Raw genomic sequence first — 18,193 nt, 5'->3', positions numbered from 1 at the left:
ACCCGAGGCTGCGCGCCCAGGCGCTGACTCATCCTGAGCATGCGCTGGAACCACCCCCGCCCGTCATTGGCTCTCAGTGGTGAGAGGGCAGAGCCTTCGGGGAGGCGGGGGGAGAGGCGTTTCCATGGAAACCCACACCGCTGGCGCCCTGGAGCCTTCGCTAGGTTCTCTCTGCCAGTAGTTCCCTTGGGCTTCTAGCTCCTGTATTAATTTGTACTTGCCTCCTTTCTACCTTTGTTGGGTATCTGGCTAGTTTTACAAGTTTTCTCCCTCATTTAAGGTCCTCCGTGGTCGCTTCCCATATCTCAGGTTCTTATCCCATTCCTAGCATCCTGGCCAGCTTCTAGCATCTAATGAACAGAGATGGTGCGCCACATATGTTAGCTGAATCCAGGTGGTCAATTAAATTAAACACACATTTATTTAAAAAACAGAAATGTAAGCAAGTATCATTGAGAAAGCTTCAGTGAACGGATCCAGGATTTCAAACAACAGGTGTTTTGGAACAGTGCAGTTACCTGACCTATATCTAGGGTTGTCGGTTAAAACAAAACCTTGAACCGTCTAAAGTACCCAGAAAGAAAAAATTATGAGAATTAAACCGGCCCCAAAACCCACCTCCTTCATTTCTGCAAAAGAAATGAAATGAAAATAACCCAGGGTGTTAAGTGTGCACGCGCTTTAAGTAGGATAAAAATGTATTAGGAGAACGCTTCTGGCAACTTTAACGCTAATTTACTAGGGAATTTCTCGTTACCCACCCTAGGTTTTTTCTCTCTTGAGGACATCAAGTTTAATTCTGTTACTCTTCATTTTCGCTGTTTCCTGTACCTGGAGTGCTTTCCTTCCGTTCTGCAAATCCACGTGTGAAAGAGAGGCCTTCCCTAACCATCCCAGCCAACTTACCCCCGCCCATCACAATCACAGCACCCCACTTTTTCTTCATAGCGCTTGCCATTAAGTAAAATTTGTTCATTTATGTACTAGTTTACTAGTTTATAGTCCGTCTACCCCAATACAAGGTAATGAGAGCAAACATTTTGCTGGCCATTATAGTTGGTGTGCAATAAATATTTTTCGACTATTAGACATCTGCTGTAAACAAATATCTCTATTATTTTACTCTTATGGATTGAATAAATGAAAGAACGCACTTGTAGGTGAATGGGTGGGTGAATAAATTAACAAATATGTTCAAAGAACGCCTGTAATACTCTGGGCGCCAGATACCCAAACACAGCTGCACCACGTGGCCGACTCTGCACCACATGACGGCTCCGCCAACCCACAAGAGTCCCCCACTGTCCCACCATGCACCGCTCCATTCCGGCTGTAGAGGACTAGTCAGTTCTGATTTCCGCCCTCCGTTCGGTCGCAGAGGTCAGTTGCCCTAACGACCAGCTTGTCCCAGCCTCTAAATTGCGTCACTTCCCCCCCAAAAGCCAGCCTAGATAATTGGTGCGCCTGCGCAGAATGAAAGCCCGAGGGTGCTGGCTCCTTCTGCGCAGGCGTCGCAGCTGGGGGGCGGGACCGGGCGGGGCCGCGGTACGCAGGCGCAGCCGTCGGTGGGTCGGGGTTCTGCTGCCTGAGAGGTGAGTGGGGGGCTCGGCGCTGAGCCTGGCGGGCCTGAGGTCCGCGGTTCGGGGGTCTTGGGGTTCCCAGGGCTCCGGGCCCCGTAAGAGGACGTCGGTGTGGGGCCGGGGTCGCCGCGATCCGCGGGGTAATATGAGTGGGCGGTGCGGAGGGGAAACTGAGGCCGGACGGCGTCGGGCAGGCCCTCGCCGGCCCTGGTCTCCCTCCCGCAGACCCCAGGCCCGGGAAATGCGGGTTCGCAGGCCGGCGGGTGGACAGCGGGAGGCAAAGCGCCCCGCACGTAGTGAGCGCTTGCTGGGTGTCTACTGCTTCCCGGAAACACGGTCCTTTTGAATCGGGTCCCCCGTTCGTGTGGTTCAAGTCGGGGCTCCTGTCTCGGCCCCGCCACTCTCTACCTGGGTGACCTTGGCCAGCCTCTTGGCTTCTTGGAGCCTCAGTTTCCCCTTCTGTAAAATGGGCGTCGTCTCCGCCCCTGCCTGGGGTGGGAGGCTTCCCGGGAGGATTAAAGTCGCAGGGTCCCCAGCGCGAAGTGGGAGCTCAAAGGGATCAGCAGCGGTTAGTCTGATTTCACACGGAGGGCCTCTGCCTACTGTGCTGGAGGTGGGAGAAATCTGGGGTTGAGGACCAGCTCGTCCACCTCTCTCTGGCTGTGTAAGCTCGGGGAGATCGCTTCCACTCTCCACCAGCCTTTTTCTTCTACTAATAGGGGCTCTAGAAGTACATGCCTCTTACAGGCATTTTGAGGTTAAATACACGTGGAACATTCTTTACTCAGGTTCCCACTCCTTGTCAAGAGCTTTCTAGAGGACAGCTAGTTTTGTTATTAGGTGCCAGGAAATGCGTGTGCACTCTACATCCCCGCTGAGTGATGTTCCCATTTTCTTTTGTTTCTGCCTCTCTGGTTATTTTTGTCTGCTTTTCCTCTCCCTAGACCAGGGATTTTGTTCTGTCAGGGGAAACGGGGCCGTGTCTGGGGACATCTGAGGCTTTCATGACCAGGGGCACTCCTGGCATCAAGTGGGTGGGGACCAGGGATGTTGCTCCACACCCCTCAGTGCACAGGACGGCCCCCACAGAAAATTATCTGGCCCCAAATGTCCACAGTGCCAAAGTTAAATCCTACCCTAGACTAGTGATTCTTCACCAGTGGGCTTCAGAGGGGGCAGAGGGTGTGAACCCCCCAAGAAATCACGTGCAAGGTTTTGTGTGCGTGCCCACTTTTATGGGATGAGGAAAGGGTATTTTGGAGTTTAGGCTCTGGAATCAGCCCGCCCAGGTTCAAAACTGCTGATGTGCATCTTAGCTGGGTGCCCTTGGCGGGGGGTGCCCCCATCTCTCTAAGCCTCAGTTTTTTGTTCTGTACAATGGGAGTTAGATTAAGCAAACTGTAACCAGGGGGCCAAATCCCCCTGCAGCCTGTCTTTGTGAATGAGGTTTTGTGGGAACACAGCCCACTTGATTGCATACATGTTATCCATGGCCTGGGAAGCTGAACGTCCTCATTCTGACTCTCCTTATCAGAAAATGTTTGCTGACCCCTGAAATAGGCCATTATGTGTACTCAGCTCAGGGCCTGGAAAGTCCTGGGCACTCCAAGGATTTCATTCAGGGGTTTATAATTCAGTCTTCCTGGAAGGGTGAGTGGTTCTAAATGGGGTTAAGCTCTGCCCCGGATTGAGAGCTATTGTCTTACTTGTTCCTACTTTTTTTTTTTTGGCCAAGACCCAGTGCTGGCCCTGGCGGCCAATGCACAGTGAGGGTGAAAGAGTAAAGGGGACGGTTGGTAGGTAGGCTTGTCATCCCCTCTGCTGATGAGGAAACCGAGACCCAAGAGAAACGACCTCCCAAAGGAACCTGGTCACGTGGCTCTGACCACGACAAGGATCCAAGGTTTCCCTGAGTCCATGTGGACCAAATGCCCCTGAGTGCTGGGGTCCCCGGGGGAAGGTGATCTGTCCAGTGGCTCACAGTCGGGTGCAGGGTGGGCAGGCCAGGAAAGAGTCGGAAGGCCTTGTAGGAGATGCTGGACCAGAGGCAGGACAGGTACTGGGCTTTGCTGGAAGAAGAGGGTGTCCATCTCTGTCTGAGGAGGTGACCTTCTGGCTTGGTGTTGAAGGGGGAGTGAGTGGTTCCTGGATGGCAGGAGGGAAGGTGAGCGTTGCGTTTGAGCAGAGCACAGGGGTTTGGTGAGGGGCCACATGTGCCTGCTCAGGAGGTTTCGGGGGGCTGTGGAGGGTTTTTAGTGTGCAGGACATCCTGGCAGCCTCTCAGAGGAAAACAGGGCTGCGATGTGGGGCTCGGGCTGGAGCCTGAGTTCCAGCTCTTGGGACGGCCCTTTCCTGGGAGCCCTAGGTGCCCTGGGAGGGGAGGGAGGAACAGAGGACCAGCTTGCACACACTGGTGTTGGTGAGAAGAGCTGGATTCGGGGTGGAGGTGGGGCAGGGCACCCCCAGAAAGGGTGGGCAGTCTCAGAAAGAGGGTGCTTCTCCTTCCTGGGGTCCGGGGCTGGGTCACTCATTTTCCTGAGTGTACCCTTTTGCCTCTTCGAATGATCAGTTCTGAGCAGGGAAATAAAAGGAGTAGAGGCTGGGGTGTTTTGGGGGTTTTTTTGGCCGAGCTGCACAGCATGTGGGATCTTTTTTCTTTTTTATAAATTTATTTTATTTTATTTATTTATTTTTGGCTGCGTTGGGTCTTCGTTGCTGCGCGCGGGCTTTCTCTAGTTGCGGCGAGCTGGGGCTACTCTTCGTTGCGGTGCGCGGGCTTCTCATTGCGGTGGCTTCTCTTGTTGCGGAGCACGGGCTCTAGGTGCACGGGCTTCAGTAGTTGTGGCATGTGGGCTCAGTAGTTGTGGCTCGCGGGCTCCAGAGCACAGGCTCGGTAGATGCGGCGCACGGGCTTAGTTGCTCCGTGGCATGTGGGATCTTCCCGGCCCAGGGCTCGAACCCATGTCCCCTGCATTGGCAGGCGGATTCTTAACCACTGCACCACCAGGGAAGTCCCAGCACGTGGGATCTTAGTTCCCGGACCGCGGATCAAACCCATGCCCCTTGCACTGGAAGCTTGGAGTCCTAAACACTGGACTGCTAGGGAAGTCCCGAGGCTGGGGTGTTTTTAATGATAAAATGGAAAGGTGGACGGAGAGCCGGCGGGGGTTGTGAAGGCACAGGGAGGAACTGGCACCGGGACCCCCGCTGCAGCCGCACCCCGGGGCCAGCGTCCGTCCCCCGGCCAGGCTCTCGCCTGCACCCCGCACCTGCAGCCAGCGCCCCGGGTGCCTTTGGAGCCTCACAAAGCCCTCGCTGTTCGCAGAGAGAGCAGCCTGCCCTGAGAATTCTGTCCGGCAGCCAAAGCCCAACAAGTCGGGATTGTTCCTGAGACCCCAGTGCCCAGGGGCAGTCAAGGAAAAGAGCGTCCTGGCATTCCTGGGCCGACTTTGCAGGGAGCGGGAAGGCGAGGAAGGGCCGACAGCTGTTCCGCTCCCAAGAGGCAAGAGAGAGGCAGTCCTCACGGCCCGCCTGTGTCCAACATGTGCTGGGTCCCCCGCTGCAGACCCACATCCGCTTTTCTGCAGTCCGGAAACCCCAAATACTCTGCAAACACAGGATTTGCTGAAAGTTTGCAGCCAAGTCGTTTGGCCAGAAACTCTGATCCGTGCTGACTTTTATTTTTCCCACTTAGTGTTTATCAGTGATTTTCAGCTGGTGGTGGTTTGGTGACGTCTGGAGACTTTTGTGATTGTTACCACTGTGGGGGAGGGGGGCTCCTGGCATCGAGGGGGTGGGGGCCAGGGAGGCTGCTCCACACCCCATGGTGCCCAGGACGCCCCCCACAGAGTGACCCAGCTCCCATGTCAGCTGTGCTGAGGGGGAGGGGCCCTGCATTCATTATTTGGGAAAAAATCGAGTCTGATCCCTGTTCACACTGGACACCAGAATAAACCCCTGATGATCAGACAGTGTAAACCAGGGTGACCCCCAGCGTGTGTGAGTCACCTCCCCTCCCTCCCACTCAGGTGTGGATTTAAATATGTATAGCATCCCGGGACCTCAGAGGTCAGATAGTCATGGGACGTAGCCTCCGGGGGTCAGTGGAATCGCTAACCCCGGGGGTCTCGCCCCGAGTGATTCTGCCCCCAGGGGACACTGCTGGACGGATGCCGGGGATGCTGTTAAATACCCTACAGTGCACACTCCCCACGAAAGGAGTGATGTCCCCCGCACCATGTGGATAGCGCCTGGGGGAGCAGCCCTGCATGGGGCGCTGGATTCTCACAACAGCCTCCGTTACCCCGTTTTATAGAAGAGGAAAGAGAGGGCATCGCGGGGGCTCCTTCAGACGTGACACGAGCATCCCGGCTCAGGGGTGGGGAGGCGACGTGGAGCTGGCCTCGGGTGGAGACGGCTGGACCTCAGGTGCTAAGACTGCAGAGCCCGTTGTTACCCCCAGGGCGCCTCCGGGAGCCCTGGTCTCTGTGCTCACTGTGTCAACTTGGGGGGCCGACCCTCGGGAGGAGGTCATGTCAGTAGACCAGGAGAAGCCAGGAACCAGGAAACCAGGTAGCGGTTGCCTCACATGAGCCGTTTAGTCGGGGCGGGAGGGCTGGTAGCAGCATGTACAAAGGCCCTGAGGTACAAAGGGCTGGGGCCCTTGGAAGAACTGAAGGTGTGCCAGGAACGGGTGTGACTTTGTGTCTCAGTTCTCTGCACCCTGACGGTCCCCTCAGAGTCACCCCCTCCGTCCTCACAGCTCAGTCACGTAAAGATCAGATTGCCTCTTTATCCTACTCTTAAGCAAACGCTTGCCACCACAGGGCCTGCGTTAGTTCCCTGTGGGGAAAACAGATCCCCCCACGCACACACCCTCGAGCCCAGTGTGAAGCTCAGTCACCCAGTACCAGCTCCCGTGGGTCTGGCAGGGGGATCGTGCCCCTAAGTGCTGCCTGGAACACTTCGGGGGAGCCCCAGCTGCCCAGCCTGTGACCTTACCATGTGACCTGTCAATCTGTGACCCCCTCTGGGAGACCCTGGCACCCCTCCATCCCGTTCAGTGATCGAGAAGTCGGCTGGGAGGGGTTGGCAAACATGAAGGCCCAGGTGGTAAATTCTGTGGACTTTGAGGCCCTTGAGGAAAACCAAGCATGCTATGCAGACACTTCTATAACGTAGGGATGCAAAAGACATCCTCAGCTAAACAGGCGGCTGCCAGGTGTGGCCCTTGACCCCTGATTTAGAACAATGTACAAAAGGATCAGGGTTCTGGGGTCTCAGAGGTTCACATTCTAAGAGGACCACTTTGGGCTTTGAAAACAGATTTTCTTCTAATTACAGGAAAATAGATATACCATAAAGTTTATCAACTTAACCATCTTTAAGCGCACAGCTCAGTGACATTAGGCACATTCACACTGTCGTACAACCATCCCCACCATCCATCTCCAGAACTTCCTCATCTTCCCAAACTGAAACTCTGTCCCCATTAAACACTCCCCAGCCCCTCCCCCAGCCCCTGGCCCCCATGATTTACTTCCTGTCTCTATGGATTTGAGTCCTCTAGGGACCTCAGGTGAATTGAATCAGACAGTGTTTGTCCTGTGTCTGGTTTATCTCACTGAGCAATCACGTCCTTAAGGTTCATCCAGGTTGTAGCAGGTGTCAGAACGTCCTTCCTTTTTAAGGCTGAATAATATGCGGCTCTGTGGATGGCTCACATTTGTTGATCCATCATCCATGCATGGACATTGGGTTTTTTTCTTTTTTAAAGAAATTCACGTTCTTTTATTTATTGATTGATTTATATATGACTGTGTTGGGTCTTCGTTTCTGTGCGAGGGCTTTCTCCAGTTGCGGCAAGTGGGGGCCACTCTTCATCGCGGTGCGCGGACCTCTCACTATCGCGGCCTCTCTTGTTGCGGAGCACAGGCTCCAGACGCGCAGGCTCAGTAATTGTGGCTCACGGCCCCAGTTGCTCCGTGGCATGTGGGATCTTCCCAGACCACGGCTCGAACCCGTGTCCCCTGCATTGGCAGGCAGATTCTCAACCACTGCGCCACCAGGGAAGCCCTGGACATTGGGTTCTGTCCGCCTTTCGGCTGTGGTGAATGATGCTGCCGTTTGTCAAATATCTGTAAAACCAGAACGTTGTTGACGTTTTGGGCAGCGGCTCACTGGTTCAGCTGGGGAAGATGACTCACCTTTGGGGGTTTCACTGTCTTCAAAACGAGCGGGTTGTGCTGGTTGGTCTCCCTGGGCCCCTCTGTGTTGCCCCTGAGATCCTGTGGATCTGGGGCTGGCCGTCTGTCTTCTGGGCTCTAGCGCGTCCTGATACCAGACCTCGCAGTTCCTGGGACGCTCTTGGGCCAAAGGCACTTGCTTGGTAAAGGCTCATTGTATCCAGAAATGGGGGAGGAAAGCTCATTACCATCCCCGTAGAGCTTTCCAGGGGTGACCAGAATGCCCTGTCCAGCTGTACAAAATAGCTGCTTTAAGTTCTTCCCTTTTTAAATTTGAGATATAATTCACATACCGTAAAATTTAGTAGATTTTAGTATATTCACAGTGTTGTGCAACCATCACCACTAATTCCAGAACATTCCCAAAAGAAGCCCCACCCCTTCCTCAGCCCCTGGCAACCACGAACCCACTCTCTGTGTCTGTGGATTGGCCTGTTCTGGACATTTCCCATCAGTGGAATCACACAGTGTGTGGCCTTCTGTGTCTGAATTCTCTCCCTTTTTTAAGTTGTCGATGGATGTAGTTTTCTGTGAACCAGAAACAGCTCTGAGCGCGGCCAGCATCGCGTGTCTTGACTGCACTCGCCCGGCGGCTCTGGGCTGGCAGCGCCCGGCCTGCTCTCAGCCAGTGTGCGAAGCCTGGGGGTTATGACTTGCTCTGCCCGGTTTGATTTACCCGCCGCTGGCCAGTGATGGCTTAAAGATAACTCGGCCAGGAGGCCGCCCCTCGATTTCCAAGCCACACAGGCTGTTCACCCCACGGGGGCGTGTTTGGGGGACCAAGATGCTTCGCACCATGGATCCCACCCTCCCGGGTGAGCCCTGCACGGCCTCGCGCAAGCGTGGGGTGCCCCCTCTGAGGCTGTTTCCCCTCTGCGTGGGAGGTGGACCTGTGCAGGGGGCAAGCTGTGTGTGAAGGGCCTGGCGTGTCACGGCCCGCAGGGAACAGGCCCTTCCCACGCTCGTTCTCCAGGGTTCTCGCCTCAGCACTGTAGGGGCCCGTCCCCCAAGTTGTGACAACCACAGCTGTCACCAGTGTCCCCTTGGGAGAGTCACACCTGGCCGAGGAATACAGCAGGTTGTAGAGGAACCCAGAGGAGGCCCTGAGGCGGCCTGGGAGGGGGTGTCAGTGCCCTCTGGGCCTTTGGTCTTCTCAGGCCCACCCAGTGGTCCTGTCTGACCCTCGTGGGCGGTGCGTGTCCCCCGGGTGTTCGGGGCTCGGGGGGCTCGGAAGCTGTTGGACCGTTTTTTTGTCCGGAGCGTGGAGGAGCAGCAGGTGGGGCTGCAGCCTGCCCTCTGTGTCCCTGGGGAGCCCTACGCCCCCCGTCCAGCCGGTGAGGAGTGATGACCACCGGGCCCAGGGCCGCATCACCCTGGGGTTAGAGTCAGGTAGGACGGCAAGGGGCTCTGGACCTACAGCCTCAGTGTCTCCTCTGTGAAATGCGGAGAGTTAACATTTCTGCCTCATTGTTGTCAGGCAGACACGATTAGCCAGTGAGTTAAAGCGGCTCCTGCAGGGCAGGCCGGGGGCGTGAGGGGAGCCCGGAGGGCCTGGAGCAGGAGGTGCAGGCTGCGTGGAGGTGGAGGGCGGAGGGGGAAAGGCTCGGCTGTGCCCGCCGTCCTGTCCCCACACCCTGGACCTCTGTCCGCAGATCCTGAAAGCCCCAGGCCTCGTCTCCTCCCATCTCAAGATGGACAACAAGAAGCGTCTGGCCTACGCCATCATCCGGTTCCTGCACGACCAGCTCCGGCATGGGGAGCTCTCCTCTGACGCCCAGGAGAGCTTGGAAGGTACGTGCGGGCCATGCCCTCCCCCCGGGGCCTCGGGTCCCCTGCCCAACCCCCCACCTGCATCAGCGCCTAGAAGCTCCCTGGGGTGGGAGTGATAGGCTGGTCCCTGTCTTCGTTTCACAGGTAGGGACGCTGAGCCCCAGGCGGGTGCAGGGCTGTCCCCCGCCTCCCTCACTTTAGGCTGGGCCTCCCGCAGGTGTTCTCTTCTGGAGGGGTGCAGCTCCCGAAGGTTGTCCATCCCCCCCGTTGTGCGTGTGTCCCTACCGGTCAAAGGAGGGAGAGAGGCCAGGGGTGGGGAGCCCAGCCCAGACCCGGCTGCTAGCCTGCCTGGCAGGAGGTGGCTGTTCCGTGCCCACCGGGCGGCGCCGAACCCCCGAGGCCCCCCACCCGGGCAGCCCCAGCATTGTGACCCCACAGAGAGAGCTGGCGTCACCACCTGAGCCCCGTGGGGCAGGGACGGCGGCTTCCCCCCTCCTCCCGGCCTCGGGGCTCAAGGGGCAGGTCCATCGTGCGCTGCCCGAGGAATCAGAACCAGCACCCACAGGGCCCTGCAGGGCGCACGCAGCGCCTGGTGCATCCGAGGCCTTAGCGAGCACGCCCAAGAAAGGAAGCGTGAGCGCTGCCCCCCAGAATCGTCAGCTCGGGGTTGGGTTCAGCAGAGCACACCTCTGTCCCCCTGGCAGTTGCCATCCAATGCCTGGAGACCGCTTTCGGGGTGACGGTGGAGGATAGCGACCTCGCGCTCCCCCAGACTCTTCCCGAAATATTTGAAGCAGCTGCGGCGGGCAGGGTGAGCCTCGGGCACCGCAGGGCTGTGGTTCTGTCTCAGTTCGAGGGCCTGAGTTACCCCCCCGGGGCTCAGCTGTCCTCGGGCGTCCCCTGGCTGGGTGGGGTAGGGGGGAGGGTGCTGGGCTTGGGGGAGGAGGTCGGCGGTTTCCCGCTGCCCCTCAAAGAGCTCATCCTGGCTTTGGGGCCAGGAGATATCACCTGATCTGAGGAGCCCCCAGCGAACCCCACCTTCGGAGGAGGACTCGGCCGAGGCAGAACGCCTCAAAACCGAAGGTAAGGAACGCCCCGCACAGCTGGCCTCTGGGTGCAGCGGGCGGAGGCCGGCTGGTCCTGGGCTGTGGAGCGGATGGCAAACCAGCCTTTGGAGAGGGGGGCCGGGGGGTTTTTACACGGATGCAAAGATGCAGAGAAATCAGACCCTTGACCAGGAGGAATTAAAGGGTGAGGCCGCTGCGGAGAGCGGTCCGACAGCTTCCGAAGCGGTTAGAGTGACCATGTGACCCAGCAGTTCCACCCCAGGGTGTGCCCAGGAGGGATGCAAACGCACATCCACAAAGATGCTTGTGCATGCGTGTTCATAGCGGCATGGTGCACAACAGCCAAGGAGTGGAAACCGCCCAGGTGCCCATCAGCTGACGAGTGGGCACACACACGTGTCCCTCCACACACGGGAACGTCACTCAGCCATGCAAAGGAGAGAAGCCCTGACACTCACTACAACGTGGATGGACCTTGAGAACAGGATTCTCAAGGACAGAAGCCAGACACAGAAGGACACACAGTGTCTGATTCCATTGATGGGAATCAGATCTACCAGAACAGGCAGATCCAGACACAGAGAGTGGATGTGTGGTTGTGAGGGGCTGGGGGGGGGGGGTGACAGCTAATGGGGATGGTGCTTATTTTGGCTAATGGAATGTTCTGGAATTAGTGCTAGTGGTTGGACCACTTTGAATATACTAAAAACTGCTGAGTTACACACTTTTAAAGGGTGAGTCTCACGGTATGTGAATTCCATCTCATTCAAACTGGGCTGTTTCTGAAGGAACGAGCAAAAGTGATGGTATCTGAGGCTTAGGTTCCCAAATACCACAACCAGGACAGTGACAGCTGCTGCACCGGGGGCTGGCTTAGGCCAGGCCCTGCGCTGGACGCAGACCCACCCTCCACCCCACGCCACCAACCCAGCCTGTGTCTAGGCGTTGCATCCTGGGCCCCCAAAGTCTCGAACTGTCACACGGAAGCCGGGCGAGCCGAGAACGCCGTCTCAGAACTTCGGGGTCTGAGGGGAACAGCTGAGGGTACGTTTCCTTCCCTTTCTCTTCAGGGAATGAACAGATGAAAGTAGAAAACTTTGAGGCTGCCGTGCACTTCTATGGGAAAGCCATTGAGCTGAACCCCGCCAACGCCGTCTACTTCTGTAACAGGTACGGCGGGGGCCGGCGGGGGCCTGGGCAGGCTGAGCGGGGTCCCCAGGGGAACGGGAGGGGCGGTCGATCTGTGGGTTAGTGATGGCTCAGCCGCTCTCCCAAATAACGAGCCCATGCCGGGTGGCCGGCCAGGTGTGGCCCAGTGTCCGTGGTGTTAGCGGCCGCACTCGTCTGCCCCCTCAGCCTTGGTTTCCCTGGTGAACAGGGCGACACCCAGATTGCTGTATCCTGCGGCGCCAGCCCAGGCGTCCAGCCCCACCGGGCCTCCCATCCTTGGCAACGCTGCCTCTGCCCCACCTGACAGACGGGGAAACTGGAATCAGCTCCCCGACTGCCCTGGTTTGCCTTCCCCCAGAGCTGCGGCCCACAGCAAACTGGGGAACTACGCGGGGGCGGTGCAGGACTGCGAGAGGGCCATCTGCATAGACCCGTCCTACAGCAAGGCCTACGGCAGGATGGGGTGAGTGCCGCTCGCCCACCGCCCCGCAGACACTGTCTGCCTGGGGTCAGCGCGGGCCCCGCACGTTAAGGCCCCAGCCCACTGGGCTGCCCCACCCCACACACCAATCCCGAGTCCAGGCCGTCACCTGAGCTTCTGACCGACCAGCTGTAAGTCGGGGTGCCCACGACCCTCTCCTTGGGTTCAGCGATTCCCTCGAAGGCTCACAGGACTCAGGAAAGCGCTTCACTTAACCTTCTCTGGCTTATCGTAAGGGATGCAGACGAGCAGCAGATGGAGGGGCGCCAAGGGCGAGGTCGGGGAGGGTCCCGAGGCAGAGCTTCTGTCTCGTGTGGTTCGGGGCGCGCCCCCACCCAGCACACGGGGCGGTCACCAGTGGGGGCGGGTTTTATAGCCCGTCTCTTAACGCCTCCCTCCCCGGGAGTTGGGGGTGAGTTTGGTCTTTGTGGCCAGCAGCGCATCCGGAGGCTTCCTGGAAGCCCACCTCGTTAGCATAAACAGGCCTCCTCGTTAGCATAAACTCCAGTGTGGTCCAAGGACACACCTGTGATTCAGCTCGGCCTGAGCAAGGAGGAGCTCTGACCACGCCTGCCCCGCCTCCTCCCAGCCCCCCGGACGTGGGATGGACGTGGGATGGACGAGGGATGGCGACCCCAGCAGTTCGGGGCGGGGCGGGCAGGCGGGCGGCCTCCCAGGCCCTCCACGCACACTGTCCCTCCTGCAGCCTGGCTCTGTCCAGCCTGAACAAGCACACGGAGGCCGTGGCCTACTACAGGAAGGCCCTGGAGCTGGACCCCGACAACGAGACCTACAAGTCCAACCTCAAGGTGGCGGAGCTGAGGCTGAGAGAGGCACCCAGTCCCGTGAGTCCCCCGGGGACCGGCCGCGGGGGCAGGGCGGCGCGGGGTCGAGGGCTGGGCCTGACCCGTGTGGGAGGGACGTCTCCGGTGCCGGGGGTCCGGCATCTGTTTAACCGGGTCCTGTCGTGCGGGAAGAGGCTTATCCTCGCAGAGCCCCCGGAAACGGGAGGGCGTGAGTCACACGGGGAAGCCCCATCTCGTCAGGAGGCAGAGGGCTGGGGGCCATGTGGGCCGCGGGAAGGAGCTGGCAGGCAGGGTGAACAGGCGCGGGGTCGGCTAGTTTGAATGGCCCCGGGGCAGGGGGGCTGCCCGGGGTGACCAGGGCAGGGGGACAGCGGCCCCGAGCCCCGTAGAGGCTGGCTTGCGCGTGAAAGGTGCACTCGCGGGCCAGTTGTTTACCGTTTCTAGGGATTGGCCACCCCTGGGAGGGGCCGTCCCGCCACAGTCAGCATCACAAAGTGAAAGACACGGTTAATATACCGTGCTCTTCCGGGGGACCCACACCGTGGTGCGCGTCTTTTACGAAGCACCCCCGGCCGCAGGGCCTGGCCGCCCGGGTTGCTGGGACGCCCAGGATTCCAACAGGCCCCAGGTGGGACCTTACCCCTCAGTTCCCGGGGGGCCAGCTGTCGAGGTTCTGTGCCCAGGCACCACTGACCAGGGCTTTTCTCACACCACAGACGGGAGGTGTCGGCAGCTTCGACATCGCGGGCCTGCTGAACAACCCGAGCTTCATGAGCATGGTAACGGCCCCCGCCTGCCGTGTCACCACGGGCCCCGGGCCAGGGCTGCCCCACTGCAGACACCATGGACACTGGGCGCCGTGGGGTGTGGAGCCGGACAAACTGAACCCGCCTCTCCCAGCTGAATAACCTGGGGAATCTCCACCCCCCTTCCCCCCCAGCCCGGGCCCCCTCGCGGTGTGGCCACGGTGACAGCAGAGTCGCTGCACCTGCTCCCGGAGGTGCAGACGAGACACCGCAGGGCGCGGGGGCCCCGCGGAGGAAGGGCCGACCACCCTCTGGTCCAGATGCGCGTGTTCTGCGCAGGGCCGTCCCCTGGAACAGGCACCCAGCGTGTCTGCCACATGCCTGTCAGCCCCCGGGTGGTCTCACTGGTCCTCAGGCCACACCGCTGGCTCAAGGGACCTCAGGTCGCCAGGGAGAGAGGAGCCTGGAGTCCCCAGTCAGAGAAACGTCCCCACCTGAGCGGGAAGCGTCTGGCCTCCCACGTCTCGGAGCCTGGGCTGCCGCTCTCGTCCAGGGCGGGGCGGGCACGAGGCTGCCAGAGGCCTCCCGGCGGGGGGAGCACCTGACAGAGGCCGCTCCTTTGGCCTTGTCCGTCGGGCTCGGCGGTCCCAGCCCCACTCAGCTTCATGCTGTGCTGTCGGCACCCAGCCACGCCCGGCACTTGCATGACCGTGGCCTGGGCACGCAGCCATGCAGGGCAGTGGATGGGCCGAGGCCGGCTGGTAGCGCTCTCCAGCCCTTTACGGAAAGAGCCACGGCCCGGAAGGTGCTTCCCTGGCTTCTGCTCGTGTGCACGTCTTAAAATCGGCCCTGAGGAGATGATCCCAACGTGGCTGGGGGTGTCAGTGTAGGAGAGATTCCAGGATGATGTTCATCCACAGAGCAGAGCTGGGACTGACTCCCAGGTGTCCCTGGTCGGGGAAGGATGACGAGGTGCCCGGAATCTTAAGATGAGAGTCCAGATGGGATCGAAGTGGGGAAAGGGAGGGGTCACAGCGTGTGGGGATGGGGTGAGGCCCAGGGAAGAGGCGGGCCTGGCGCTCTGGGTGCTGGGCTGGAGGCCCACGGTGCCTACGGGAAAACCTTGTCAGTGACGAAATGCGTTTGGGAGCTTGCTTTTTCTGAGAAGTCTGTTTTTTTCTTCAGGCATCCAACCTCATGAACAATCCCCAAGTTCAACAGCTGTAAGTGACCACCGTTCTCCTTTGGGTCTTGTCGTTGAAATTATTGGGGTGAAAGATGCATAAAATGTACCGTTTTAACCATCTTAAGGTTTATGATTCCGTGGCATTAAGTACATTTACGACGTCCTGTAGCTGTGGCCACCGTCTAGTTCCAGACATTCATCACCCGAAAAAGAAACCCCGTCCCATTAGCACCATCCCCAGCCCCTGACCACCAGGAACCCACTCTCTGTCTCTGGATTTGCCTGTTCTGGACGTTTCCCGTCAATGGACTCAGACACTGTGTGGCCTTCTCTGTCACTGGTGTCACCCGGTGTCCCTGAGGGACAGCGTTGCCCTGTTGAGAATCACTGTCTTTAAGCCAAAAAAGGGTGTTGCTGGGAAAGCTGATGGAATTGACAGGCTGCAGTCAGAAGGGTGGGCTGAGGGCAGGTTTGGGCCCCAGGAGATGTCCATTGCCGACAGAGGGGAAGGGCCAAGTGGGGCTCAGAGGGAGGAGGGCTGAGCCGTCTGCGAGTCAAGGGCTCTCTTTGCAGCATGTCCGGCATGATTTCGGGCGGCCACAACCCCCTGGGGACTCCCGGCACCAACCCCTCGCAGAACGACCTGGCCAGCCTCATCCAGGCGTGAGTGGACCTGCCAGGCGGGGCTCCTGGGCAGGCGGGGCGTGTCCCCCTCCCTCCCAGGAAGAGAGACCTGCTCTGTAGGGCCTGCGTCCTCCAGGGAGCGGTCCCCCTGCCCTCGAGGGGCACGTGGGGCGGGCACCCTGGGCCAGGCTGAGCCCGGGCGCACCTCCCCTCCCCGCAGGGGCCAGCAGTTCGCTCAGCAGATGCAGCAGCAGAACCCAGAGTTGATAGAACAGCTGCGCAGTCAGATCCGGAGTCGGACCCCCAGTGCCAGCAGCGACGACCCGCGGGAATGACTGCCCGGTGAGTCCGGGGCCGGGCCCGCGTCGCCGAGGCCACGCGGGGGCGTCTCTGGTCATCAGGCCCCTTGCCGGGGGTTCCCACCCGGATCCCCCACCCCTCCCAGTCCCGTTCAGTTGGGCTGTTTCTCTCTCCAGCCCCCCAGCGCCATCAGGTCCTTCCCGGCTGACCGGAAGCCTTCTCTCACTTTTCCGTCTCTTCCCATTGGACCGCCCATGAGAGGAAAAGGAATTGGACCTGCATGTTAAGACGGATTTTTATTATTTTTATTTTTTTGCCTCTGCCCTTCCCTCCCTTTTTGTACTCTCTCACGGCCCCCAGACCCTTCTCGAAATAGAACCAGCAAGCTGTGAGCACAGACCAGCACCAATCTCACTCCCAGCCCCCCAAAACCCCAGTCTCTAAAGTATTTTCTAGAATAATTTGGGGGGGTCCTTTCGCCGCTCTTGAGAAGCGGCCCATGGGGAAGCCGTGGCCCGAAGCCCCTTCTGCAGTCCCGCCCCCTCGGCCTGTCTTCAGGGGCCTCGCAGCCCACAAGAAGCTGCTCTCTGCGTTGACCGTGGCCACTCCAGCCGTCCCTGCTCGGAAGGGCTCCCTACCAGCCAGCCCGGCCCTCGGACCCGGGTTCTCGCATGAGCAACTCCCGCTGCAGGTTCCCAGGAGCCGGTTCTGTTGCCCTGGGCCTGGGGGCGGGCCGGAGCGGACGTCCTGGGTGTGCAGGACCCATTTCTGGGACTTTTCTTCCAGTTGAGCATTTGGATGGACGCGGGTCTGATCCCAATGCTCTCTTCCCAGTACTCACGACCGATAGACCGTGAGGGGCCCTCTCACCACCTTCAGCCTGGCCCCCGAGCCCATCCCGGCCTGGCCATGTGTCCCAGCCACTGCCCTTCTGCCCACATGTGGTCCCGCTGGCCGGCGCCTCTGCGTCCTCAGCGGGCCCTCCTCCCTCTGGGAGTGGGGGCTGCAGGGGGTCCTGGTGCCGCCCGCCTTGGCCTGAGATTGCCAGGCAGCCACCGTGGATGCCCGGCGGCCCCAGGCGAGGCGGGGCGGCGTGGGGAGGAGGGGTCGGCTGGCACCGCCGCTCCGACAGCAGCGTTGGCAGCTGGATCGTTGGAGGCTCCCTGGTGGTGTCGGGCCATGTGCGAGGTGACCCAGCACCGTGTGTGTAGGTAACTAGTAGGGAGACGGCCGCCAGCCACCTGCCGTCTGGCACACGTCCGGCGAGCTGTGTCCTAACTCTTGCGTGCTAGCCATGGTGACAAGCATAACGTAACGTGTGGGGAATAAATAGACATCATGACCTCTGCCCGTGTCTGTGTTGACCTCTCAGCGCCGCCGCCCCTCCCTGCCCCTAGCTTCCAGGAACCCCCAGCCTGGACCCTGTGTGGGTCACCTTGGAACCACTGAACTGGATTGTGTGTGCATCTCCTGTCGCTGCTGAGACAGTCCCACAGATTCAGTGGCTTTTAAGCACACAGATCATCTCAGTCCTGGAGGTCAGAAGTTGGACATGGCCCCCGTCCCCCGAGGCTAAATCCAGGTGTGGGCGGGTCTGCCTCCCTGCCAGGGCTCAAGGGGAGAAGTGCCCCCTGCCTTTCCCAGCGTCTAGAGGCCGCCACAGACGGTGTAGGCAAAGGGGGGGGGCATCAGGACCTGCACTTGGCTCCCCACTGGCCACTGGGCTGTGGAAGCACCTTTGGGCCACACTCACCTCCTTCAGCCGTGGCCTCTGTGGCTTCTGGGGGATTGTACTTCCAGCCTCCGGTGACCTTGAGCTGCCTTGTCCTGCAGAGATGACTTCCCCATGTTCCCTGCCTCTTGGACGGTGGCCAGTAGGGAAGGAAGGAAGTTCAAGGAGGAGGAGGGGTCCGTCCCTGGTGGGTGCCGCTGACGGGGTGTGGAAGCTCCCTGCCGTCCAGCCTTCCTGCTGCTCCAGCTACCCAGTGCGACCGGGCAGCCTGGACACCAGCGGAGCCGGCGAGGAAGGCGGGGTCCTGGCCTCCCCGAGTTCCCGATCTGCGTTTCCGCAGAAGTTAATGCAGTAAACTGGCATTTACGTGGCTCCAGCTACCTGTCTGGGGAAATGGTTCCTTTTAAAAACATTGAGATGTAATTCGCATGACATAACATGTGCCATTTAAAAACGTACAGGGACTTCCCTGGTGGTCCATTGGTT

The 18,193-nt window shown here is 59.5% G+C and overlaps 1 protein-coding gene across 4 annotated transcripts; it reads left to right on the top strand.

Annotated features, from left to right (window-relative positions):
- The first annotated feature begins 1,504 nt into the window (after positions 1 to 1,504).
- SGTA (small glutamine rich tetratricopeptide repeat containing alpha) lies at positions 1,505 to 17,323 on the top strand. Of its 4 annotated transcripts, none has more exons than XM_036848665.1 (12): positions 1,505 to 1,592; positions 9,478 to 9,616; positions 10,300 to 10,406; positions 10,594 to 10,678; positions 11,733 to 11,832; positions 12,191 to 12,295; positions 13,020 to 13,158; positions 13,836 to 13,898; positions 15,051 to 15,088; positions 15,625 to 15,714; positions 15,896 to 16,017; positions 16,152 to 17,323. In XM_036848665.1, the coding sequence occupies exons 2-11, from the start codon at positions 9,517 to 9,519 to the stop codon at positions 16,008 to 16,010; spliced, it is 942 nt and encodes a 313-aa protein (XP_036704560.1). In that variant the 5' UTR covers positions 1,505 to 1,592; positions 9,478 to 9,516; the 3' UTR covers positions 16,011 to 16,017; positions 16,152 to 17,323. The 4 variants fall into 4 exon arrangements, with proteins under 4 accessions (XP_036704560.1, XP_036704563.1, XP_036704561.1 ...); XM_036848668.1 differs by lacking the exon at positions 1,505 to 1,592 and adding an exon at positions 3,210 to 3,230; XM_036848666.1 differs by lacking the exon at positions 1,505 to 1,592 and adding an exon at positions 5,899 to 6,008.
- The last annotated feature ends 870 nt before the right edge of the window (positions 17,324 to 18,193 follow it).

The sequence above is a fragment of the Balaenoptera musculus genome, chromosome 3 (assembly GCF_009873245.2).
Source record: "Balaenoptera musculus isolate JJ_BM4_2016_0621 chromosome 3, mBalMus1.pri.v3, whole genome shotgun sequence".
NCBI lineage: Eukaryota > Metazoa > Chordata > Mammalia > Artiodactyla > Balaenopteridae > Balaenoptera > Balaenoptera musculus.
Note: the sequence above shows the minus strand (reverse complement) of the source record. Positions and strands in the feature narration are given on the sequence as shown.